The sequence below is a fragment of the Chrysemys picta genome, chromosome 4, assembly GCF_011386835.1.
Source record: "Chrysemys picta bellii isolate R12L10 chromosome 4, ASM1138683v2, whole genome shotgun sequence".
NCBI classification, from domain to species: Eukaryota; Metazoa; Chordata; order Testudines; family Emydidae; genus Chrysemys; species Chrysemys picta.
Genome location: NC_088794.1, coordinates 117,657,480 through 117,685,372, shown reverse-complemented (window position 1 = coordinate 117,685,372; position 27,893 = coordinate 117,657,480). Strand labels below are relative to the sequence as shown.

At 42.1% G+C, this 27,893-nt stretch overlaps 1 protein-coding gene across 9 annotated transcripts in view; it reads left to right on the top strand.

Moving 5' to 3' along the window:
• CEP128 (centrosomal protein 128) overlaps positions 1-27,893 on the top strand; it is a 418,852-nt gene that overhangs the window by 171,080 nt on the left and 219,879 nt on the right. For all 9 annotated transcript variants that reach the window (XM_065593465.1, XM_065593463.1, XM_065593464.1 and 6 more), the window contains one exon: positions 5,843-6,035. In XM_065593465.1, coding sequence (XP_065449537.1) covers positions 5,843-6,035 — 193 coding nt within the window. The remainder of the gene's footprint in view (positions 1-5,842; positions 6,036-27,893) is intronic.

Genomic DNA, 27,893 nt, shown 5'->3' with positions numbered 1-27,893 from the left:
AGAAGTTCTCTTCCCTGGTCAGTGAGGGCCGACTGATCATGGGAACTTCACTGCAGGTGGGGCCGGATGCAGCAGACTCTGCAGCTAGAACCATGGCCTTTGCAGTGGCCATGTGTAGATCATCCTGGCTGCAGTTTTCTGGTCTTCACAATGAAGTCCAGACTACTATCCAGGACTTGCTTTTCGAGGGTCCTTCTCTATTCTTGGACCAGATGGCCCATTCCACTCCTCTTCCGCAGGACCTATCAAAAAAGAGTTATAGGTGTACGCCTCCCTCGCCTGCTGTTTCGGCACTGGGCCCCTCAAGACACCCAGGAACTACAAAACAAGTATTTTTATGAGCCAGTTGAGGTTGACATACCAGTCTCCATCTTTCCAGGCCTGAACCCTCTCACCATTGCAAACTGTCTGTCCCACTTCTGCAGTGCTTGGTCCTGGATTACTTGGGACAAGTGGATCTTGAGCATGGTGGAAGTGGGATATATTCTCTAGTTTGCTTCTACTGCTCCCGCCCTCCATCCCCCTTGTTCCCTCTTCAGGGACCACTTTCATGAAAAACTCCTTATCCAGGGAGCCATAGAGGAGGTTCCATGTAGCATCAGAGGGAAGGGGTTTTATTCCCCATATTTCCTAATCCCCAAAATGAAAGGGGTCTCAGGTCAATTGTAGATCTGTGTCATCTCAACAATTCTTAAAAAGGAGAAAGTTTTGCATGTTCACCCTAGCTTCTATTATCCCTTCCCTAGATCCCAGGGACTGGTATGCTGCCCTCAATTTAAAAAATCCCTACTTCCATGTGGCAGTCATTCAAGCCCATAGGAAGTATCTCTGATTTCTGGTAAATCAAAATCATTAGCAGTTCACTGTACTACCTGTCAGCAGCTCCCAGGGTCTTTTATAAAGATCATGGCGGTAGTAGCTGCATTCCTCTGAAGATCAGGAGTGCGGGTTTACTCCTACCTTGTCAAAATCCAGTCCAAACTGCAAGTGCAGAGCAGTGTTGCCCCGAGCCAGTCAACATTCAATCCTCTGGATCAGTTAATCAATACAGAAAAATTATACTCTCAAGTACAAGACCCCATTTCACCGTGGGATCTGAACTCAAGACGTATGTGTCCCCCATTTGAATCATTGACTACTGCTCACTGCTGCATCTGTCAATGAAGTTGGCCTTTTTGGGGCCATTACCTTGGCCAGAAGAGTAGGGGAGCTGGGGCATTAATATCGGGATTTCCACATACAATCTTTTTTAAGGACAACATTTCTCTACATCCTCATCTGAAGTTCGTCCCAAGGGTGGCTTCCTCTTTCCACATCAACCAGCCAATTTATTTGCCTGTATTCTACCAAAACCACATATGACAGTGGGGCTAGGGATGGCTCTGCTCTTTATACCTGCACACAGTGGTGTGTGAGGACAACAGGGAGAGCTCGAGCCACACAATAGATACTGTTGAGTGAAAAAATTTCTGATGGCCGTGCGCTGGATGCACCAACACCAAGAGTGGAGTGGACATGTGCAATGCATCTCAAAGAACAACAGTTATGGAACAGATTAGTAACTATTTTTTCATAGCTAGCTGAGGAGAAAAAAGATAAGTTGTTTTGGTTCTGGGTGTGTGTGTTTGAGTGACAGAGTAACTATTCTGTAATTGAGGTTACATCAAGATTTGCCCTTAGAGCAGGACTAAAATCCACTCTGTTTCATACCTGAGTGGTTGAATTTAGTCTCCACATTTGGCACAGTAATTCTTCATAGGACAATTGAATTTTCTGTGCAATTTTTTCCATGTCTTTTTAACTAACTTTTGCAGAGGCACTGTTTTAAAATGTTCCCTTTTTGAAATTTGGTTTTGTTTTCCTCATGTATCATTAGGTTTCTGAAGCTCAATAGTCCCCACAAACTATTCCCAGTCAGACATACTAATAACTTCTCAGACGTAGGTTGCTTTTTGAACTTTTAAAATGAAATACACAGTTTATTTCCCTTATTTGTCATGAACTAGATGATCTTCCCTTCCTGACTACCGGTGTGCTGATGAGAAACAACAAATTTCAAATATTTTAGGAAAGTTTATTTTAATTTTTCATTGAAATTTGGTTTTAATGGATGTTTTCTAACTATTTCTCTCCCCAGTTATGGTCTGTACATACCTCTGGTGAGGTTGGGCAGCAGAGATATATGGGGGTGGACTCTGGGGGAGGTGGTAGTGCTCTGGAGGTGCATGTGAGGTGAGTAGAAATGTTGGAGATAGAGCAGGGAGTGGGGGGGAGCCGGAGAGAAATGTACTTGGATCCACGTGTGTTTGGAAGAAAGGGGATTTTTCAGGGGTGTTTGGGACATGTGTGAGGGAGAAACTTTTGCATCAGGAGTGAAACATGTGAGTGTATATAGGGGCCATGGGCTGGGCAGATGGGGTTCAGTGTCCCTATGCTGCAGCCTTGGCACTTGTTCTGGGGCTCTTCTTGGTACTACTGCTCTAGCTCCCTGGTGCCCCAAAGCAGCATCACTGAGGAGATCTCCTCAAGCACTGATGCCTTGCTGGGAAGACTCTGCATCCTCTGGCACGGCTGCTTTGGCTCTCTGAAGCACCAGGGAAAACAAGAGTCTCACAGCCAAAACCCTGTATTCCTAGTTAAACCCAACTTGGTCCCTCAATAACCCCAGTCACTCAAGTGAACTGAAGTGCAAGTGGTTAAAATATATACAAGTCCTGGGCTTTTCTTATTTTTAAAGTGGTTGATACCTTAAATATTTAGCTGTTAGCATAAAAGATGGTGGTTTTTAATGCTTTAAAAGTCATCTCTCAGATTAAACCTTAGTTCTGAAATGATATTTTTGCTAACTGTAAATGGAATTTCTGCTTTATCTGTTCAGTTTTTTTAAAAGTAAGTGTGTGTGTGTGTGTGTGTGTGCGGACGCACATGCACGTGTGTGTGTGTATATGTGTATGTATTATGTACAGCATTCTGTAAAACCTCACACATTTTCACTTTACTAATATGCAAATCTGATGATACTCTCACAAAACCCAGCAGTCTCATCCCATTTCACAGCAAAGATTGTAATGTGGTCTCATGTTAAAGGCTCGGTTGCTGCAGCATCAGGGACTCAGGTATAGGGACATATCTCTTTACAGCAGTCAAGGGAGAGATAGATGAGAAATTATTTTGTGGTTCACGTGGCTGACACTGAAGGGAATGCGGTTAGAGCTGCAGGTGTTAGTTAGTTTTCACAGTGCTACTGTAATCATGACATTGTCATCTTTGTATAGGCTCTCCCTGAAATTGGTGATTTTTGACTCATTTAATAGAGAGGCTCAAATTCCATTTTTAATTATGACCCGAGGCTGGAGTACGAATTTTGGACATATCCTCAATCCCCATGTATGAGAACAGAATCAAACTAGTCTTTAGGTACTGCATAAAGTACTGCAGTATCTACAATTTTAAATGATTTGTTCTGCATCCTGTTGTCACATTCACTATCATTCAGGGTGGAATCTATTCCCCTTTAGAATCTCACTTTTTCTGTCCTATGTTTTTCTTCCTTCCCCATCTTCTTTTCTTTGTTTCTTCCCTCCTTCTTTAGTTCTGGGAATTTATGGATGTAGAAATGATTTTGTTCAGGTTTAACTCTTTAAAAACTCAGCTCTTAATTGGAGTGGAGACAGTGGGAATAGTGCCTTTTTTGTTGTTGTTGTAGCTATTGTAGTTTAATCCATATACCTTAATGGATTATTTATGTGAGGTAGGTTGGGAGTAAATATTTTTTCACTGGACAATGCATTATGTGGTTTTCAATTAAATGCTTTTTTCACCCAAAGCTATGAGCTGACGCAGGTACATGTAGGTCAAATGGCTTCTGACCTCAAACTGTGAGTAGTGAAATTGTGACTTGAACCTATTACAGTCACCCCGAACCTACCTCTCCGTTTGTGGTTTCCAGACCCTGGTCTGTAACTGGTAGACCGTAGGTCCACTCTTAGTATTTTGAGTTGCATAAATTTTAAAAGAACAGATTTCTTGTTAGATACTTGAACTCTTCCACGGCAGTGATGTGGGCGCTATATTGATCCGTGGTACATTAAGCCATCTTGAGTTTTGCAAAAGCACAAGACTTATTGGAATTTGTAATCTCCATAGGCCCCAATTTAATACAAAGATTTCATACATTTTTTTTAAATGTACTGGAAGATATAGAAGACTTCAGGCCAAAGTTGTATTTGTGAGTTCAATAGCTCATGTGCTCCTTCTACTGTTTATGGGTCAACCAAACCATTTGAGTTTGGGTCAGTTTAGAGCTTGGCATTTTTTGCTTAGAAGCTCCGGTTTCAACGTTGGAGCCAGATTTTCTCAGGGCACTTTGTATAGGTACCCTTCCCAAAAATCAACGCCTCTGTGATGGAAATATGGGGCAGAAGTCCTGCATCCCATTCGTTGTTTCCCTTAAATCTGTTAAGAGAATATTTTGGAAGTTCAGAGAGACTTAATCAAGCAAGGTGAATGAACAACATGATGGTAATTGAAATTTAATGTCAATAAATGCAAAGTAGTGGAAATTGGAGGGGAAAATTAAATGGCTTGTACACATTAGAGTTCTAAATTAACTATATAATTTCAAGAAGGGGACCTGGGCTTCACTGAAGACATCTCAGTGAAGACCTCTGCTTGGTGCAACTGCAGTCAAAAAAGCAAACAAGATGTTAGGTTTCATAAGGAATGAGCAATATGGGACTAGTATAAGGCCCTTATATAAATTAGTGGCATGGCCTCATCATGAATGCTGTGTGCAGTACGGTCATCCCATCTCAAAAGGATATTGCAGGACTAGAGGGAGTTCAGAGAACTGTGACAAGAATGATTAAGTACCTGGAAAAGAAACTGAAGAGAAATTGAAAAGATTGGGATTATTTTCCTTAGGAGATAATAGAGGACATGATAAAAGTGGATAAAATAATGAATGACATAGAGAAGGTAGATGGGAAACTTGAGCTCACCCTGTCTCATAATTCAAGAACAAAGACATTTAATGAGATTGAATGGTGGGAAATTCATAACTCATAAAAGGAAATATTTTTTCACACAATATGTAACTAACCTGTGGAATTATCTGCCACAGGAAGACATTTAGGCCGTTAACTTAATAAAATTCAAAAAGGGATTAGACATTTATATGGATAACACAATGATTGAAAGTTATTGTAATTCATGATAAAAATGTTGTGGAAGAGCTATTAAACCTCATGCTTCAGGGGTTAATCCAGTCTCTAACTGCTGGAGATCAGGAGACCTTATGTGGGAGGCAGATTTTCCCATGTTTACCGACTGCTTGTTTCTTACCCCTTCCTTTGAAGCATGGCCATGTTGCTGGCCACTTTCAGAGACAGGTTACTGGACTAGATAGCTCTTGGGTCTGATCCACTATGGCAGTGCCTATGTTCCTCTGCAAACCAAGTGTTGCAGGAATCATGCCATCGCATTCCAGGGTGGGGTCTGTTCACCAGGCTGCCTGTATGCCGTGTCCCCTCTGAACCAGCAATGGCCAATAGACTCACAGCCTGCAGGCTTATCCTCCTGGAAAAAATAATCTACATGTTTGGCTTGAGCATGCAGTTGCTGCCAACCAAAATATATGTGCACATTTTAATTTGCATGTTAAGTCAGAATTTGTCCTTTAATATATTTTTAATATTTCTTTTTAAACTTGTATAGCAATAGCTGTTATAAATCAGTAAGCTGATTCCAAATGTTCTTGTTCATTCAGTGTAGAATTTAAGTCCTAGTATTTTTATTAGAATTCTCTCTCCTTTTAGTGTCACATAAATTTGTTCTTCTCTAGACTAAACTTCAATGGATGTGTGAAGAGGTGAAAGAGAGAGAAAGCAAGGAACGGAAGCTGCGGCGCCACCTATTGCAGAGTCGAGAGCAGCTTAAGCACTTGACATTGAGCAAGGAGTGCGAGCATCAATCTCTCTTTGAACAAATAAAAAAGCAAGAACATATCCTGGAGGAAGTTAACAGAGAAAAGAGAGGTGAGTTGACCAGTTCATTTTTGTTAATGAAGGAAGAGAAAGAGGGGAGAAATGCTGATCTTGAGAATTATCAAAGTACATCCAAATCTATTTTATCAGGTAGTCATTAAGAAGTCCAGTTGGTGACTTGCTAGTGATAACTAGGGAAACAGAGTTTTGTTTCCCCTTGGTTAAGTTCGCTTGTTCTGCCAACAGCTATATTTCAGTTCAGTAAATGTCTGAACAACACATGGGTTTTCAAAATGGGAAGTAGACATGCCAATTAGTCTTTCAATTCTCATATTTGAGGCATATCATGACCAAGAACATTAGTAGAAATTATAGAGGAGAGATAGGAGGCAGCATTGCTAGGAGCTTACATTGTCTTTGCCTTCATCCTGCTTTTATTTGTAAAAGAAATTATTCTCTAGTAATCTCTTTTTTGTTATACAAAAATATAAAGAGCTTGTTTTGAAATTTTCTCATTTTTTATTTTAATGGTCATAACTACTTTTTTCTCTCATGAACCACATAAATAGAATTGTTGTTTGTCATAATGATGGCCTATTAAGAATGGAAAATACAAAAATGTTAAATGTCAGAGGATGTCCTGAATTCCTTTTATGATGGTCTAATGAAGCCTGATTACAAGATTTATTGGTAAATGTTGTCTTGTCTCTTACACATGTTAAAATACTGAAGAAAATAAGATTTGTGTTAATTTAAATGAGTTTTAACCAGTTACATGTGGAATGAAAAAATACAAAAATAAAACTGGAGAAAGTATTTTTTTAAATTAACTTTGCATGTTGGAAAATAAGCATTTAACCTAATTTAAACTAGGACATTTTTTAATGGAAAAGAGGCTAAGGAACTGTGCCGTTATATTATTAGTGTTATTATTGTTGGAACCCTTCTTATTCCATTTTCTTAGGCCTATGATGTCAAGCACATTTGAGGGCTATCATCTCTCTTCTCTTTGAGCTTTTTCTGTGTTTGCACACAGATACCAAATAAACAGCTGATGTGGTAACTCATTACTTTTTGGGGGGTTTACCTTGTATTATGATTACACTGTTTATATGTTTTCTCTCTGACTAATTAATATGATTTCTTCCTGGTTCAATAATCTTATTTCAGTTGCCTCTTTCTTCTTAGAAGATTCTGTGTTGGATTTTCCCAGGTTAGTGGTGAGTGAACCTGGTAAAAATAGTTTGGAAGGATTGTCTTGTGATTAAGGCCTTAGAGTGGAACATGGAAGATTTTGGTTCTGTTTCTGGCCCTGCCACAGACTTGCCGCGTGACCTTTTGCAAATCACTTCATGTCTTGGTGCTTCCATTGTTCATCTGTAGAATGGAGTTAATACTTTCTTATTATATTACAAGGATTTTGTGAGGATAAATTCACTAATGAATGTGAGGTCCTCACATCCTGTGGTGCTGTCACTGAAAAACCAATATGCAAAAATGCCAAACACAGGCAAGAACAAAAGGAAACCAACACCAGGATCTAAAGAAATGTATGCTTTATTTTTTGGATCTGTATTACTAAAGTTTGTTGAATATTTTTGAGAGAGATCTTTATTAAAAAGATCTTGCATTTATATAGCACCTTTCTTCCTGAAGGGTCCAATAGCAATATATAACACTGAAAAGCAGCCACCTCTGGGATAGAGGGTAGCAGAAAAGAGCTACTCAACAATATGTGGCAGGAACTTTTTTGGCAAAGTATACCAGACCTATGCCAACAAAAAATGTCTTTACATTTTTGACATCTTCAAAGAGCTTGTGTTTTGTAAGATGTTAACCACAGTAAATTGCATAATACTCAATCTGGCTACCTCAGAAGGATGAATGGCACAACTGACCATGCTTGGATTTGGCCCTCCTGTGATTTTTACCCTGGGAACACCAGCAATTTGAAACTTGAAAATGGACAGGCATATTAGCTGAGTTCAACTATTAGAATGGGAGGATGAGTGGTAGCATTTCAGTTTCGTATGTTGCTTTGGGATATCAGGATGAAAGGTACTATATAAAAGTAAGATATTATTTAAATGATATTTCTCAGCAATAATAAACAACAAATTGTATTGTTACAGAACCTTTAGCAGTATGGGAATGATAGTGCTTACAGCTCACTTAGGAAGAATCAGATGGCACATGGCCATCTAAAAATCTCTTTTGTTTTTGAGTAGGTGCATTTTGTTCAGGCTGGGACAAAGTTGGAAAAACAATTTAAGGCCCCAAGTAAACAGGTTTAGAGTCCAGTTTCAGTAGGCCTAATAAATAACTTTGTCAACGTGAGTGAACAGTTTGAGAAGAGAGGAACTAGATGAGAGAGATGTAAATCTCCCTGATAATTTGTATATAGTGCCACATATTCAGAATTGAGATTTGAATACTTTTTTGTGTGTGAAAGGCAAGTACCCATTAATCTTGCAAAGGCAAATCCATTTTTATTCCACCATGGTAAGTTCAAGTGATCAGAACTGAACCAGAACTTTGTGTTTCATCAGGCCTACACCATCCACTACTTTGAAGTTGCTCCTACAGCTCTCTGTTCTTTCATCTATTACATGCTCATAACTTTTGGACTGTTAACCTTTACATAGGAATCATGTCTTGTGTGTTATGTTCATGTACCTGAAAATCCTCCTGTTCACACCAATTTCCAGCTATTCAAATCTGTTCTTAATATGTGGCTGATTCTATTTTGTCCTAAGGAAAGACTTGTTAGAAATCTCACAATCCAGTACTTTTACTCAGATTTGTTTCTTTGTAAGTTAATGATTCCAGAGTAGACCGAAACTATTTCAGTAGCTTGTTCTCTTGTGCCATTATGTTGTGTCCTGACACGCTGAAGTCAAAATATTCACAGGACTCAACCATATCATACTATGTAGAATTGAATTCCACATCGCTTCATGTGCCCCTTCCTGTGCCCAGTAGTTCTTTCCTTATCATGAGTAACATGATACTATGCTGCTTAATTCTTTACTTTGCCTTATCTTTGAACTCTTGGAGGATTGGGAGATATTTATTACCAAACCGTGTGATGTTTATTACCAAAGTAACAGACCTTTTATTTGCCATACTGTGTTTTATGCCCTGTAGTTTAGATGTTGCCTCTCATGATGTGGTAATCTCTCAAAAAGGCCATATTTTTCATGTGGGTGCCTAAATTGTGTCCCTGCCAAAAGGGGAAATTTTAGCCACAATTACTTGTTTTGTGTTTATTACTTTAAAAGTCTGTCTTCGATGTCCACATTAGAAAATGTAGACTTAATGTGTTCTCTATTAATTTGGCTGAGCTTGTTAGAAATCTTGTGTTTTTGATTTGCTCAATTTCTGTATTATATGAATTTTCCTGTGGGCTTCATTGAAGAATCTAGGTAAATTCAAGTATCAGAGGGGTAGCCATGTTAGTCTGGATCTGTAAAAAGCAACAGAGAGTCTTGTGGCACCTTTAAGACTAACAAGCAGATGATATGATGCCAGACTGGGGAATTTGGCAAAACTGGATCATGCCATCTTTGGTGCCATGGCCATATTGGCCATCTCCTACTTACCAAGACCATATGAGAATATCTGATACTCTGGTGCTGGATCATCTTCCACTGGAACCTACAGATCTGATATGTACGGATCTGAGATGTAGGAAATGTTTCCCTTCTTTGGCACAGGATGCTCTCTTGGAAGAGGAGTACCAGGAAGGATCTCCGCTCAATGAATCCCAAGATCTAATGAAACCAGAAAGTGGTTCATGCCCTGATGGCATTATGAGAGTAACAACAGCATTGTCTCCTTCAGAAGATGCAATTCAATTTCATGAACTAGTTGGTAGAATGATATCCATTTTAAAATTACCATCAGTGGCTTTGGAGGAGGGCACACATCCAGTTTTTGACATTTTGGGGTCTACTGCAAAGGCTTATGTTTTGTTCCCTATATTAGAAAGGCTCTGGTCTAATCCCTTTGGTCTAATCTGTCATTGTGCCAACCAGTTTCAAAAATACCACATGAGGGATTCTCTTGTTTTCACATATGCCCTCAGCCTAACTCTTTAGTTATACCTGCAACACTTCAAAAATCGAGGTGTGGTCTTCAACTCTCTACCCCTTATGATAAAGTTGAACTCTGCAGGGAGAAGATTGTTTACTTCAGCTTCCTTTAACATGCAAGTAGCAAATTATCAAGCAGTGTGTGACACTGGTTGACCAGGTTATGTTAGAATGTATTCAGGTCAATTCACTTGTGTAGATCAAAATAACGGTTAGATGTATTAAGTGTGTGTTCAGATGTTTAAACTTCATAAAACTTATGGGATGTTACATGTATTGTTTTTACTTATCTATTCCTGTCATAATATAATAGCAAACATTTACACAGTAAATACCACTGTAAGAAAATAACCCCTCAGAAATCAAAGAAAGCCTTGGGGAATGCTAATGAAGGACTTTATCAGAAAAGATGTTAATTCCAAAGTAAGTAGCCACTCTGGGGATGACCTGAGGTCAGAGACTCAAAGTGCATTCCTCATTCCCATCAAAGGAAAAGCCCAAGTGGGTAGAGAAACTCTGTTTTCTGTGAGAAGAAAATATAAATATGGATTATTTATGAATATAAAGAAAGAACCTTTATCTCTGGACTGTTTGGATTCTAATAGGGCAGAACAACTGACTGCCATATTTTGAGTCAGGAAAGAATTTTCCCCCAGCTCAGATTAGCAGAGACCCTGGAGGGGTCCCCTCCCTTTCCAGTGACCCCTCCCATGAGAGATTATTAAGAGCAGAAATACAGATTCTGCTGCATGCAGTGGCTGTAGAAGAATTACCATTAATTCACAGAAACAAAGGGTTCTACTTCCATTAATTTTTAATCCTAAAAAAGAATGGAGGTGTCCAATTTTAGATCTCGGAGCTCTAAACAGATATATCAGATTTAAATTCAGAATGCTATCTCTGGCTCCCTGTCTATTCTGGATTTATTCTCTGATCTCGATCTCAAGAATTCATATTTCCATATCTCCATAAGATAATCTCCCTGCAAATATCTACATTTTGTTCTTGGTTCAGAGCATTTCCAATACAAAATCTTACCCTTTGGCCTCTCCACTGCACCCAGGGTTTTTATTAAACCCTTGGTTTTGGTAGCAGCTCGTTTGAAGAGGCAAGGGATTTTCATCTTCCATTATTTAAATGACTGGGTGCTGAAAACTGCATCTGATGTTGGAATTAGAAAGAGCCATTTAGATGACCTGTTTTTCTGTTTGAGAACCTGGGTCTTCTCATAAACAAAGAAAGTCTTCTGATTCCATCTCAAAATATTTCCTTCATTGGGGCGATCTTCAACTCCATAAAAGAAAGGGCTTTCCTGCTGGAAAAGAGGTTTTTAAAAATAACCATCACCACACAGACACTCCTTTTACAACCCTCTCAGAGAGCAATGTATTTTCTGGCATTATTAAGCCTCATGGCATCTACAACATACATGACTCCATATAGGAGGTTCAGAATGAGGCCTCTTCAACACTGGCTATTGAAGAACTTCAAAGCCAATAAAGGGAGTATGCTAAAAATTCTCACCAAAATTTGGCTGTCTTGAAAGTGGTGGCTGGAACCATAGAATGTCCTCAAAGAGTGCTATTTGATCTATCACCTCCTTCATTAATAGTCACCACAGATATATCTGGGACAAGCTGGGGAACACATCTCTGCACCTTTTCATCTGAGGTCTGTTGAGCTACAGAGATTCCAGGTTGCACATGAATGTGTTAGAACTAAGGGCCATCCATTTGGCTCTCAACATGTTTCTTCCAGAGATACAGGATGCAGTAATTCAGGGAGGCATGGACAACACGTCTGCAGTATATTATTAGAACAAACAATCATCCCAGCTATCCAGTGAGGTGATAAAGCTTTGGGACTGGTGCATCCTATACAACGTTTACCCAATTGCCTTGCATGTCATGGAAGAACAGAACGAGGTCAGAGATCATCTGGACAGGGATTCCTAGCAGATACACTAGTGATCTCTAAAGGAGTTATTGATTCAGAACTTCTTCAGTCTTTGGGGGTTTCCGGCCATAGATCTGTTTGTCACTGGATTCAATATGAAATGAAATATGATTTTGCTCAAGAGCGGCCTTGAACAGTCTATCATTGATGGATGTATTTTTCCTAGATTGGGAAACAGGTTTGATGTATTGCATTTCCTACATTCCCTCTAATCCTCAAAGTTTTAAAGAAAATGAAACAAGATTTGACCAGGGTAATTTTGGTTGTTCCAGCATGGCTGAAACAACAGCAGTACACCAAATTACTCTCTTTATCCAACAGCAAATACAAGATGCTTCCATTATCAACGGACTTACTGTCCCAGCAGGAGGGGAAGGTTTTCCACTCAGATTTCCAATCATTACACCTAATAGCTTGAGTGATAAGAATTTGCTGCACCTCAACAGAGCATGATCTTTCTAAATCTGTTAAATTCCTATTAATGTTTAAAAACCATCTACCAGAAAAAGCTACAATTTTAAATGGAAAAGATTTGTTATCTGGGCAAATGATAAGAATGTTGACCCAACCTCTGTCCCTATTAAACTTGTTTTGGAATACTTGTTTCACTTTTAAAAACAAGGGGTTTGTCTCTCTCCATGAAAGTCCACTTAGCAGCAGTAGCAGCATTCCATATTCACATTACGGAAAACCCATTTCCTCGCACAAGTTGGTGAGAATTTATTTTTTAAAAGCTGATTTGAATTTGTATTTTCTGGTATAGGATTTGGCCCCTCTGTGGAATTTGAATTTAGTTTTAACAGTTTATTGCTCCCTCATTTGAACCTCTAGCAAGAACTGTTCATTGTTTCGTCTTTCTATAAGGACAGGTTTTATAATAGCAATCACTTCCACTAGAAGGATAGTGAGTGGCATGCATTGAGTGAACTCCCTCTCACCCATGCTACTTTTCAAAAAGACAAAGTAATTCTTAGACCATACTCTAAATTCCTTCCCAAGATGGTTTGAGTTTCATGTTACTCATAGAATCAGGTTACCTGTATTTTTCCCTAACTCTCAACAAGTAAAGGGGAAACTAGATTAATTCCTTAGAATGCCACTGTATTATTTGGACAGAACGAGGGACTCCAGATTGTCTCCTAACTTATTTATCTTGTATGCTGGTACTTTTAAGGGTTGGGGCATTTTAACATAGTCCCTGTCTGAATGTGTATTGACAAAAGTGTTACGGAGGACACCCTCTCCTCCTTTTCCTCTTAGAGCCCTTTTTACTGAAGTGGTCGCTAAATCTGTAGCATTTGCTAAACGTATTCCCCTGATTGAGATATTCTGGCCTGCTAAGACGTTATTTACAAGACATTATGGTTTGGGGATGTGGCAACCAGATCTGAGGTTCAATTTGGCAGAGCGGTACTTCAGTCATTGTTTATTTAGGATTCTGCTCCCTCCTTCTGTTTCATGGTACTGCTTGCCAAATTATCCTAAGAGTGGGGAATATGCAAAGGAGTCTCAAAGAAGATAAAAGGGTTGCTTACTTGTAACCGGAGTTCTTCAAGATAGACTTTGCTTATTCACAATTCCTGCCTGCCTTCTCTGCGTCTGCAAAGTTCTACTTTTTGGGTTAATTGGTATTCCACTTTAGCTTTTGGAAAAAGCTGAGATAGCCGCTAGCTCCACGCCCTTTTTATAGCCACAACTTCAGAATGTTTGGAGAGAGCGAGTGGCGAGGAGCCCTAACTAGACTAGAAGGTCTGCACCTGTTCAGCACATCCTAAGAGTGTGAATATGCAGAGTCCATCTAGAAGAACACTAGTTACAAGTAAGTAACCTTCATTTGCTAGGATGTAGTACATGTCTACCTCGATATAACGCTGTCCTCGGGAGCCAAAAAATCTTACCGCATTATATTGAACTTGCTTTGTGCGCAGCCCCTCCCCCCTGGAGTACTGCTTTACCGTGTTATATCCGAATTCTTGTTATATCATGTCGCGTTATATCGGGGTAGAGGTATATATAGGTGTGTGCACATGCTTATATTTGTATTTTGAATTTTACCAACACTAGGTGGCCTTTGGACTAATAAAGGAATGCTTGTGTGGAAATTGAGTCATAATAAACCTTCATAAAATTATTAGGAAAATTATTTCCAACATTATCATTCTGCCTTCCATATGTACACAATTTCACTTACACAGCACCATTTGCAGCCCAATTAACTCAGCAGTTCACAGGAGACTCAATCAGGTGACTTTCTTAAAAAAAATCTATGGGACGTTAATACATGTGCACCATGGGTTACATTTTAATAATCAAAAACAATTTTTGCTCCACCTTCATAAATCAGAACTTGAGTCACAATAAACAATGTAAGATTGGATTCTCCTTTTAAAACAAAACTTAAGAAAATATAGCTTCTATAGTAGTCAGCACTCTCAAAATGTCCTCACTAAATGTCGTCTGATTTTTGGCACAGATTTTACTTATTTCCAGTGTTAAGGGATTAGTTACAATCTCTATGCAGATTATAACATCAGTGCTTGTGCTCTGATTACAGGAAATGGCTTAACCAGTGTGGTCGGAAGTGTTTCATTAAAGATAATCTCAGTCATCTAAATATATGATACCAAAATTATCGGCCTCCAAAACTGTCCCTTGTTCCAAGTTTCCATTTCCCAGCAACAGAAATTTCTTGCTGCACCTACAGGCATCATTTAACATGTTAGTACAGCAAGAATTCACAGGAGGGAGATTGCGTATTTTATTGCTACTAATTACATTTTACTTATGGTGCACTAGACATAGAAAAACAACATATTTGCATAACAGCCATACACACTATTCAACATAAGAACAGCAGTATTTAAATTAATTGCTTTTCTTCTTGTAATCCTCCCGTTCAAGAATCTTCTACTCTAGGTCTAATGGTCACTGCTGATCTTTCTTCCTCTCTCTTCTTGTCCCTGTTCAACTTTTCCATTGATTCTAGATGACAAGACTCAGAATATATATTTTTAAAAGAAGCAGGTAATACAATGGATACTTGTTTGTTTTAGTATACACATACAAACTTAGCCTAGAGAATGAAAGCTACTTATTTCATGGGTAATAGTCTAAGTGATACTGACAGACTGAGAAAAGCATACAGCTCTTCTTACTGCTTAGGAGTAAAGCAAACAGTAAATATTTCAGACTAGTCTTTTAAATGATGGGATACATATGAATATTTCCACACCAGGAAGGAGTGGATGGATGCTTTCTGCCTGTGGTGCATTGTACACCTCTGCCCCGATATGACGCTGTCCTCAGGAGCCAAAAAATCTTACCGCGTTATAGGTGAAAGCGCGTTATATTGAACTTGCTTTGATCTGCCGGAGCATGCAGCCCCGCCCGCCCGGAGCGCTGCTTTACCATGTTATATCCGAATTCTTGTTATATCGGGTCGCATTATATCGGGGTAGAGATGTATTTTAATGATGTAATTTCTACTCTTGTTACTGGGAAATACATTATTTACTGTTTTTATTTCTACAGTACACACAACTATTTTAAGCAGTTTGCAGAACATATAAAAAGGCATGTTTCCTGTCCCAAAGAGTTTACAATCTACATGTAAACATGGTGATGGGTGAAATGTACATGTAAATGTGATAATGGGTGATAGCAAATAGTAGGGAAAGGATGGGGAGAGGAAGGACAAGTGTGAGAAAGTGGCTTTCCCACCTGCTCTAAGACAGTTACTTTGTTGAGTGGAGTTGGACTTTATTACTGTTGTTGTTAATTAGGTAAAGTCCAGTCCAAGCCTTCTCCCAAAGGTTGGGTGTTCATAGCACAGGTCTATACAGTCTACCTTATAGGTTCTCTCAGACCCAAGATATCTTCTGTCAGATCAGCCTAGCTCTAATGCTTCCTCCCTTTCATTCCTTTCAGACGGAGGTCCCACTCTCAAGGCTTCATGTTTCTGAGGCCAGCATCAGCCCTATGTCATAGACAGACCTTAGACACCTTCCTGCATAGTACAGCATAGCATCTGTCTGCTCCATTGCAATAAGGGTTCTTCTTCGAGTGATTGCTCCTGTGTATTCCACAGTAGGTATGCGTGCTTGCCACGTGCACCGGTGCCGGAAGTTTTTCCCTTAGCAGTATCCGTAGTGGGGGAGCACCGCTGCGACCCCTGGAGTGGCGCCGATATATTGTGCCAAAAAGGGGGCTGCATGCTCCCCCCACCCTCAGTTCCTTCTTGCCACCAGTGAAGGTAGTCGGAACTTGCTCCAGCCTCGGCTGCAGCGTTTATAGCCTTAGTGGTATCCAGTTTCACTGAACTTTCCTTGCTGAACTTTCGTTCATTAGTGCCTGGCTCGGGGCATGCCCCGTGGCCCAGGCTTCAAGTCGTGCGACTCTTGTCGCAACTCTATGTCCAGAAGCGATCCACACAATCAGCGTCTTCGCTGTCTGGGCGAGGCTCACATTAGTGAGAAGTGTAAAATTTGCTGCTCCTTCAAGCCGCGAACAAAGAAGGAGCGTGAGATCTGACTCTGAGCTCTCCTAATGGAGTCAGCATTGGCCCCGGCACCGGCGTGTCGAGTCAACCCCGCGCCGGGCACCGCCTCTTCGGCGCGTAGCGAAGCACCTCCAGTGCGCCGTCCTGATTCCGTGCCCGGTACCGCGTCATCAGTGCGCAGCAAGGCACCATCGACGAGCCGGCACCGCTCCCCTTCTAAAAAGCAAGGGAAGACTCAGCGGCGCCGGGAGAAAGAACGGGGTGAGGCCAGACCCGAGTTGGGCAGCCCACGACCCCCATCGGGACCGAGACCTCCGACTCGGGTGGAGTGGAGTAGTCCAGTGCCGTCCACGTGGGCCTCTCCAGAGGTGAGGATGCCTTCGACGCCAGAGGCAGCTCAGGCCGCGTGCAACATCCTTACGCTTCTGGTGCCGGGAGTGCCGCCTCAGTCGGGCCCCCGATCCCGTGGGAAACCGCCTCTAAGTGCCCCTCAACCTTCTCTGGACGTCTCCGAAGTTGAGGCGTCGTCCCGGCTTGAAGGGCCGAGCTGCGGACCGAGGCACGTCTCCACGCCATGAGCAGGGTCATCTGCGAGCGAGCTTAACTCCTCCACTCCTGGGGACCGTAGAGGAGGTGCCAAAAGACGTCGTCGCTCCTCTTCGAGCTGTGCCCACAGGGACAGGTCTCGTCATCGTTGGTACTGGCATTCATACTCTGGCACCCGCCGTGGAAGGTGCCAGGCTCGGAGTTCGTCCCGGGAGTCCCAGGCACCGAGGCGTTGTGGCGTTGGGCACCGGAGAGAGTACAGGGACAGCACCCAAGACTCCTACCTGTCCTCCTCCTCCTCCAGGGGCCGGAGACGTCATGTTCGGGACCGCTCCAGCCGTTCATATGGCACTGTCCGTTCATCCCGAACCTCCGCTTCGGCACGCAGCCGTCCCTCGTCAAGCCGCTCGGTGCCTGAACCTGGTACTGTCACGCCTCATGGGGCCTCCCTTTGAGCCCTTGGCCACATGCTCCTGGTCCCACTTATCTGAGAAAGTGGTGTTTTTGGTGGCTATCACCTCAGCACGCAGAGTTTTGGAGCTTAGGGTGCTGACCTCAGAACCCCCGTACACTGTCCTCCATAAATATTGAAATATTGGAACGGCCTTCCGAGGGAAACGGTGGGGGCGACGGACCAGTCTGGTTTTAAGATTAAGTTAGATAAGTTTATGGAGGGAATGGTTTAATGGCAAAACATAGTAGTCAAGGAAAACCAAGCAATGGCAGGTAAATAGCATAATGGCTAAAAGGGGTCAGGATGGAGACTCTTGCCTATATGCTCGGGGTCTTACTGATCGCCATATTTGGGGTCGGGAAGGAATTTTCCTCCAGGGCAGATTGGCTGAGCCTCTGGAGGTTTTTCGCCTTCCTCCGCAGCATGGGGCAGGGATCTCTAGCAGGAGGGTCTCTGCCGATTGAAGTCACTAATAACAGGATTGGGGACTTCAGCAGCAGAGTCCAGGGAAGGGGTAGGGACGGTTTTATGGCCTGCAGCATGCAGGGGGTCAGACCAGATGATCATAATGGTCCCTTCTGACCTTAAAGTCTATGAGTCTATGAGTCTATAAGGGGAAGGTCCAGCTTCGCCCACACCCGGCCTTCCTGCCGAAGGTGGTCTCGGCGTTTCATATGGACCAGGACATCTTCCTGCCAGTCCTGTGTCCTAAGCCCCATTCCTCCAATGAGGAACGACGCCTACACATGCTAGATGTGCGTAGGGCACTGGCCTTTTACTTAGACCGAACAAGGCCATTCTGGAAATCCCCTCAGCTTTTCATTGCATCGGCCGAGCGCATGAGAGGGCAACCGGTTTCCACCCAGCGGATCTCCCACTGGATCACCTCATGCATACGCACATGTTATGACCTGGCTGGGGTTCCCCCACCTCCTATTGTGAAGGGGCATTCGACGAGAGCTCAGGCCTCGTCAGCGGCCTATGTGCCTCATGTCCCTATTCAGGACATCTGCAGGGCTGCTACGTGGTCCTCTGTCCACACTTTTTCATCGCACTATGCGATCGTCTCCCAAGCAAGGGATGATGCGGGGTTTGGTAGGGCGGTGCTCCGCCCTGGTAACCCTTAACACTTATCATTTAGAACTCCTACCCACCTCCGTCAGGTATAGCTTGGAGTCACCTACTGTGGAATACACAGGAGCAATCACTCGAAGAAAGGACAGTTACCTGTTCCGTAACTGGCGTTCTTTGAGATGTGTTGCTCCTGTCTATTCCACATCCCACCCTCCTTCCCCTCTGTCGGAGTTGTCTGGCAAGAAGGAACCGAGGGTGGGGGGAGCATGCAGCCCCCTTTATGGCGCGATATATCGGCGCCACTCCAGGGGTCGCAGCGGTGCTCCCCCACTATAGATACTGCTAAGGGAAAAACTTCCGGCACCGGTGCACGTGGCGAGCACGCATACCTACTGTGGAATAGACAGGAGCAACACATCTCGAAGAATGCCAGTTACGGAACAGGTAACTGTCCTTTACAGAAACACAAACCATGCATCTACCTCAATTTAGGCATGTGCATATCTTTGTAGTAAAATGCTGAAATGTCCCCTTGGGACGTTTTGTGGCTGAATTTCTGCTCTTGTGCTCAAAGTTCTTATTTTGTTTCTAAAAGTTTAAATATTTAAAGCTTGCCCAAAAGATGTATTGCCATAACTGCAAAGTTAGGTGATACAGAAGGAGATGTTTTTTTGGCCTGCTTGGAAAAAGCAATCAGATACCAGAGACACACTCGTGAAAAGGATCTTGGCAGAAATAGAAACAGCAGCTTTCAACAGATGCTCTCATAACAATTGCAACTAATTTTCCAACCGAGATATCACTGTAATGTAAAAGCATATTGGTAGAATAAAAAGCATAATGCAAGTGATGGTGCCAAGGATAATGAGAAAGTTTGTGTGCTCAGATTTTGTAAGTTAATCAGCTAAACACCTCATTTGCTTAGGGGCATCAGGTTGCTAAGTGGTATTAATTTTTACAAATACAAAAACACTAATTTAAAACTACAATTTAAAGGAAATCTAATTCCTTTAAACAACAAATCAAAACATCCTCGTCAAATAAAATTGCATTTAGATATATTATGTTGTGCAGCTTTTATAGATTTTTCTGGCCAAGTGGCCATTACTTTCCTTCTTACAGATTTCCCATCTTCAAGTGAACTTTCCAGGTCAAACAAAAGTCTATTTTTAAATAACAATTTAGTTCTCAAGTTCAAATAGGTCAGTTGCTACTCGTGCATCTTTCCTTCTATTTTCTTTATAATTATTAGTTTGAATGATTATATTATTTCTTTCATGTCTCTATCTCCAGTTCATGTTGGGCTCAGGTCACTAGTAGCCAGAAAATATTGTCATGTGATAGCTTCCTGCTGCTTTTTGTGAAATAAATTGGTGGTCTCAGTTCAGTTCCTAGTGCATAGGAACAACTATCATGGAAACCGCCAAAGTAGTTGATATGTTGTTGGAGGTGTCTTCGCTGAGGTTAAAAAACATGATGTGATGGTGATAGAGTGGGGTATGTGTGGTAGAGGTAGGGGAGATCCCATCCAAAATAAGATTTGTTGCCCTTTGGTGGAAGGTATTTTTTAAAAATATACATTGTCACTACCCATGTTGTTCCCCTTCTTTTGATAGAGGTGGTCATTGTTCACTGCTGTAAATTTTGCACCTTTCATCAACACTAAATAGACTTTTTGATGAAGCAAAAATATATGACATTAAAGCATCGTTTTTTAAAAAATCCTAGAGCACTATGTGCCATGTGAAATCGTCATAATCACAAATCAATCCATGATGGTCACTGTAAAGCAATCCAGCTTTCTGCACACAATTATTATTTAACTCCAGCAGTGTACTTAGTATTTTATAGAATGGGAGTGGCCAAACCATGGCTTGAGAGCCACATGCAGTCTTTTACAATTAAAGTGCAGCTTATGGAGCACCCCCCTCTCCCATTCTCCACCTATCAGACTAGGGTGGTGGGGCTTATGGCTTCATCAGGAGCGGGGCACACCTGTTGGGGCTTCAGTAGGAGAAGGGCTGAAGCCCCAGCAGGTGCACCTCATGGGGCTGAAGCCCAAAGACCCCCCTCCTCACAGGGCAGAAGCCCTGAGCCGCACCACCCCACTGCAAGACTGAAGCCTTGCTCTGGCAGATGTCCCACTACTCTCAAACTCTGAAGATTGTCTTGTGCGGCTTGGAGGGTCAGTATATTTGGTCACTTCTGTTATAGAACATAGATCTAAGCTACATTCCATGAATAAAAGGTTCTGAAATTCCTCCTAAGACAGTAATGTTTCAAAATAGGGAAGAAGGGAATTCTGTTGAAAAGCATACAAATAATGCTGAAATCAAGTCTTAAAAACTCCAGTGCCATTTAGGTTGCTTGTCATGATTTAGAAGGGTTTGTCAGTTGGGCTGGTCAATAATTTTCTATTACAATTGTTTGTTGAGGCAAAACTGGGTTTTTGGACTTTTCACAAGCTTATTTTTTTGCCAAAAAGAGTTCTTTCCATGAAATGTTTTGAATTTTTTGGATGAAAACATTTGTTTTTTCGAAAACAAATTGAAAATTTCTAGGTGTGGGTGGGGGATTTCTGCCTAGCTTTACTATCAGGGTTTACTATAGCTAAATAAATTTTCACTGATGGAAAGCAACATGATCAAGTGGGCTCAGAACAAGGGGGGTGGGGGAGGAGCCAGAAACTTCATGAGTTCTAATGTTAGCCCAGATTCTGGTTCACTCTGTGATTTTGGATAGTCACTTATTCTCTGTGTGCCTTAGTATTTTCATCTGTAAAACGAGAATGATAATTGCATACCTCAAAGTGGTGGTGTGAGGATTAAAGTTAAGAAAGCAGTTTGAAAATGTGAAATAAAATTATTTATTTGTAAACTTGAGAGCAATTTGAATTAAATTTGTTTTTTTCTACTATTTTTCCTCTTTCATTGTTAGCACATTTTTTGTTGTTCACGTAATTGTTAGCCAGCTTGTGAGTGCAAAGTTGGTGGTATACATTTATTTTTTACTTGACGGTGTAACCATGGTAAGATTAGGGCTTTTCTTGCATTTTTCAATGGAGCGCTCTACCATATCTTGTCTTTGCCCTTAACAGCACCTCTTTTATCTTCACATTGCGAGGAGATTTTCCATACCCTTGCAGTACTCCCGGGATTCCCTTGAAGGGGAGATGCCACCTTCTACCACTGGCTTTCCCTCAACTAGCTCACTGTCTCGCTTGGTTGCTCACTGCCTCTTTTAACAAGTTGATTGCTCTCCCCTTCTGAAGAACATAGCAGACACTCTTGTCAGCCTGCTCTCTTATAGGTCAGGGTAAGGTGAGGAAGATTCCTCCAATTTCAGCTTTATAGCACAATATTAATCTGAGAAATATATATCTATATCTCAAATACCTGCCATTCTCATAGACTCATAGACTCATAGACTTTAAGGTCAGAAGGGACCATTATGATCATCTGGACTGACCCCCTGCATGCTGCAGGCCATAAAACCGTCCCTACCCCTTCCCTGGACTCTGCTGCTGAAGTCTCCAATCCTGTTATTAGTGACTTCAATCGGCAGAGACCCTCCTGCTAGAGATCCCTGCCCCATGCTGCGGAGGAAGGCGAAAAACCTCCAGAGGCTCAGCCAATCTGCCCTGGAGGAAAATTCCTTCCCGACCCCAAATATGGCGATCAGTAAGACCCCGAGCATATAGGCAAGAGTCTCCATCCTGACCCCTTTTAGCCATTATGCTATTTACCTACCATTGCTTGGTTTTCCTTGACTACTATGTTTTACCATTAAACCATTCCCTCCATAAACTTATCTAACTTAATCTTAAAACCAGACAGGTCCCTCGCCCCCACCGTTTCCCTCGGAAGGCCGTTCCAATATTTCACCCCTCTGACGGTCAGAAACCTTCGTCTAATTTCAAGCCTGAACTTCCCCACGGCCAGTTTATATCCATTCGTTCTTGTATCTACGTTAGTACTAAGCTGGAATAATTCTTCTCCCTCCCTTGTATTAATCCCTCTAATATATTTAAAGATAGCAATCATATCCCCTCTCAGCCTTCGCTTTGTCAGACTAAACAACCCAAGCTCCTCTAGTCTCCTTTCATACGACAGGTTTTCCATTCCTCTGATCATCCTAGTGGCCCTTCTCTGCACCCGTTCCAGTTTGAGTTCATCTTTTTTAAACATGGGAGACCAGAACTGCACACAGTACTCCAAATGAGGTCTCACCAGCGCCTTGTACAACGGAAGCAGGACCTCCTTATCCCTACTAGATATACCTCGCCTAATGCATCCCAAGACAGCATTGGCTTTTTTCACCGCCACGTCACATTGTCGACTCATAGTCATCCTGCGGTCTACAAGGACCCCTAGGTCCTTCTCCTCTTCCGTTACTTCTAACCAATGCGTCCCCATCTTGTAACTAAAATTGTTATTAGTCATCCCCAAATGCATCACCTTACACTTTTCACTATTAAATTTCATCCTATTTCTGATACTCCAATTCACAAGTTCATTCAAGTCTCCCTGCAGGATATCCCTATCCTCTTCCGAATTTACAACGCCTCCCACCTTCGTATCATCCGCAAACTTTATCAGCCCACTCTTGCAATCGGTTCCGAGGTCAGTTATAAATAGATTAAATAAAATGGGTCCCAAAACCGAACCTTGAGGCACTCCACTAGTAACCTCCCTCCAACCTGACAGTTCACCCTTTAATACGACCCGCTGCATTCTCCCCATTAACCAATTCCTTATCCACCTCTGGATTTTCATATCGATCCCCATGTTTTTCAGTTTAACCAATAATTCCTCATGGGGTACAGTATCAAACGCTTTACTGAAATCCAGGTATATTAGGTCCACCGCATTCCCCTTATCTAATAAATCCGTTACTTTCTCAAAGAAGGAGATCAGATTCGTTTGGCACGATCTGCCCTTCGTAAAACCATGTTGTAATTTATCGCAATTGCCACTAACCTCCAGGTCCTCAACTAGTTTCTCTTTCAGAATTTTCTCTAACACCTTGCACACTACAGATGTTAAACTAACAGGCCTGTAGTTACCCGGATCACTTTTTTTCCCTTTCTTGAAAATAGGAACCACATTAGCTATTCTCCAGTCTAACGGGACCACCCCCGAGTTTACAGATTCATTAAATATTATCGCTAACGGGCCTGCTATTTCCCGCGCCAATTCCTTCAATATTCTCGGATGAAGATCGTCCGGTCCTCCCGACTTAGCCCCATTAAGGTGATCAAGTTTTGTTTCTACCTCGGATACGGTAATCCCCCATTCTGAACGCCCCTCTGTAGTGGTGCTAGTATCCCTAATCCCTTCATTGGCCTCATTAAACACCGATGCAAAATATTCATTGAGATATTGCGCCATGCCTAGATTGTCTTTAATCTCCTCTCCGGCAATAGTCTTCAGCGGTCCCACTTCTTCTTTCTTTGCTTTCTTCCTATTTATGTTGCTGTAAAACCTCTTACTATTGCTTTTAATTCCCCTCGCTAGGTCCAACTCTACACGGCCTTTGGCCTTTCTCACTCTATCTCTACATTCTCTGACTTCACTTAGGTACATTTCCTTACTGATCCCTCCCCTCTTCCACTCTTTGTACGCTTTCTGTTTTTTCCTAATCGCCCCTTTGAGTCGGTCGCTCATCCAGCTCGGTCTAAATCTCTTGCTTAGTAATCTTTTTCCCTTTTTTGGAATACAGGCCTCCGACAGCTCATGCATCTTTAACTTAAAGTAATCCCAGGCTTCTTCTGCCTTTAAATCCATTAATACGTTTGCCCAATCCACTTCCCTTACCAGTCCCCTTAATTTGTTAAAATTGGCCTTTTTAAAATTATAAACCCTAGTCTTTGACTTAATTCTGTTACTCCTTACATGTATTTTAAACCGAATTAGCTCATGATCACTGGAGCCCAAATTGTCCCCTACTACCACTTCCTCAACGAGGTCCTCACTACTTACCAGAATCAAATCCAAAATGGCCTCCCCCCTCGTCGGTTCAGCTACCACTTGCTGGAGGAATTGATCAGCAAGCACATCTAGGAACATCTGAGCCCTATTATTGCTACTAGCGTTTGTTCCCCAATCTATATCCGGGAAGTTAAAGTCCCCCATAATTACACAGTTTCTATTAGTAATTACTTCTCTAAGCACATTAAATAGTTCCTTATCCATATCCTGGGTCGATCCCGGCGGTCTATAGCACACTCCAAGCACTATCCCCGGAGAGGCTCTAGTAGTCCTATTACCCAGTGTGAGTATTGCCCAGACGGACTCTGTGTTGTCTAATCCATCAACTATTATTTCTTTACAGCTTATTTCACTATTGACATACAATGCCACCCCCCCACCTTTACCTTTGTTCCGGTCTTTCCTATACAGCGCATACCCCTCCATACCTGTGTTCCAGTCGTGACTGTCATTCCACCACGTTTCTGTTATTCCTACGATATCTGGTTTCAGCTCTTGGACCAAGAGCTCCAATTCCTCCATTTTATTACCTAGGCTTCTGGCATTGGTGTATAGACACCCTAATGTTTGTCGTTTAGCCTCTCTCCCATTAGGAGCACTATATGTTGCGGGCCTCCTTGTGTCCATCCCCCCTGTCCTTCCTATGTCCAATCTCATCTCCCCTGCTATGTCTCCTCTCATTTTACTCACCTTCTCCATACTGGAATCTGGCGTGGAGATTAACTGTGCATCTCCCAACCGTCTCCCCAAACTTCCTAGTTTAAAGCTCTTTTGATAAGATGAGCCAGCCTCCCTCCCAGAAGTCTATTTCCTTCCCTACTCAGGTGAAGCCCATCCCTCGAGAACAGGTGTCTGTCCCCGAAAGCCTCCCAGTGGCCATACATCCCAAAGCCCTCCTTATAGCACCACTCCCTTAGCCAACTATTTATTCTCACAATCCTATCAGCCCTTTGCTGCCCTTCCCTCGGAACAGGCAGAATCCCACTAAAGATAATCTGAGCCTCTATCTCCTTGAGCGTCTTCCCCAGCCTGGCATAATCTCCCTTGATCCTCTCTAACGAGAACCTAGCCGTGTCATTTGTTCCTACATGAAGGATTATCAAGGGGTTCTTACCTGCTCCTTTTAGGATCCTTTTCAACCGCAGGTCCACATCGCGTATCTTTGCGCCCGGTAGACAGCACACCCTTCTGTTCTCCGGGTCCGCCCTGGTCACAGGCCTATCCAATCTCCTCAGTAAAGAGTCTCCAATTACATACACCTGCCGTTGCCTGGCAACAGTGTGATCTAGTAATCTAGTCTCCGATCCCTCTAGTCCTGACCTGTGCCTGTTCCTATCTTCCCTTTATGCTCCCCCTTATGCCTTCCTGAATCCTCCCGGGGCCCAGAATTGGTGCTGTCTCCATCAACTCCTCCCCTCTCTCTCCTGGACTAGCAGCTCTTCTCTTCTTCCTCACCCTCCCACCTTCAGTCGCCACCTGCTGCCCCTCCACCTCGCTATCCAGACACTTGAACCTATTCCTGAGTTCTATTCCCCCCTCACTGGCCCTTCTTTTCCTTGGCCTGCTTCTCACAGTCACATGCTTCCACCTCCCATGTTCTCTCCCTTCCATTCCCCTCTCACCGTCCTCTACCTCTGCCTCTACCTCCACCATAGGGCATTCTCCTTCAGTCCCCCCTTACCTGTCCTTCATCAGCTGCTCAAACCCCCGCCTAAACTCCACCAGGGTCTCTACCTGCATCTCCAGCCCCTTAATCTTTTCCTCCAGTAACACTATCAGGCGACACTTCATACACACATACCTGTGTTCCAGCTCCCCTGCCAGGACCATATACATACCACAGCTTCCACATGCAGCCATCTGCATTCTGTCTGCTGCTGCTGCTTGGCTCATGGCTGCTGTAATCTCTGCCCACAGCACCTGAGGACTCAGAGCACACACCACACCGCGCCCTCCTGCCTCCCCCCTTACCTCCCCCTGCAAACTCCCTCTCAAACTCCCCTGTTAGCCGCCCTGTTTGCTGCCGCTGCTCGCATTCCTTATAGCAGCTCTGTTTTTTTCATGGTAGTTCCATAGTAGCAGCAGTGGAAGTTTCTAGCATGGAATTTGCTTGGATATAGTTATACCCTGTTTTTAAAGAATGTGTAAAACACATTTACAAATAATATGAACACTCAACCAGATATAAGAAAAAAAAAGTTTGAAACTGCCATCTTCTATGGTGTCTGTTTTAATCTGCATATTCTTATAAGTGTGGTTTTACCAGAATGTAACAGTCTCATAGTTAGTCTTCATTTTGCAAAAGAACATTACTCTGTTTGACTGAAATTTATAATAGGAATGTTGCTGCCATAATGTCTGTTATGAGCATCTGTTAATTATACAATTGTCTCATTCTGGTTTCAAAAATTTAAAGTATCTAAAACATTTCTCACACCACATTAATTCATTTTACAGCAGAGCCTGATGTGCAGCAAGGTTAAGAAAATTGTTTTGGGTTGGTTTTGACCTTCAAAATTCAGTCAGTTGTGGTGTGTAGGATATAATATGTAGATCTTTCAAACATGCCTTTTAAATTTTCAAATCTTCCATAGCTAGCCTTGAAGTGGAATTGTCAATTAATTTTGTATTCAATTTAAAACAAGTAAAGGCAACATTAAAGAAAAATAAATCTTCCAAGTTATGTAACTTTTTTAAAAGCAGCTTAGTGCTAAAAAAATGGAAATGAAAATGGTAAATATTCTCTTACTTGATAAAAGAAAATAATAATTTTTGACTACTAATAATGCATTAATTGGGTTAGAGTCTTCTGTTCAAACAGGTTTTTCAAAAGCTAGCACCATTTTCTCTTTCTTTTTATCCAGCCCCATCAATCAAAGGGCAATTTTCTCTTTTTGAGTCTGTAACATGGATATCTTCCTTGTTCTGAATAGAATTCTTATTGATGCCCAGTGGTAGTGTATGTGGAAAAGCTATAGATAGATCCAAAGTGAATTAAGAGAATTTGGCCCTCCAACTTCTTTCAGGATTAGTTAATCTGATTTTGGTAATTGTTGAACAAGTCCTGTGCAGTCATTGTTGTCTTGTTTTTTGAAAAAAAAAAATCTGAGGAAACCTTACTGCACTGCATCAGTGACAGATACTTGGGGCTTGTTTACACAGCAAATTACTGTGCATCAGTTTCTGACACGTAAAATTTAAACGGTTGTAGAGCAGTTTTTAAATTAAGGGCTGAGGGAAAGCCGACAGGTGGGACGGAGCTCATGGTTCAGACAGAGACGTCCCTTAGAGGAGGAT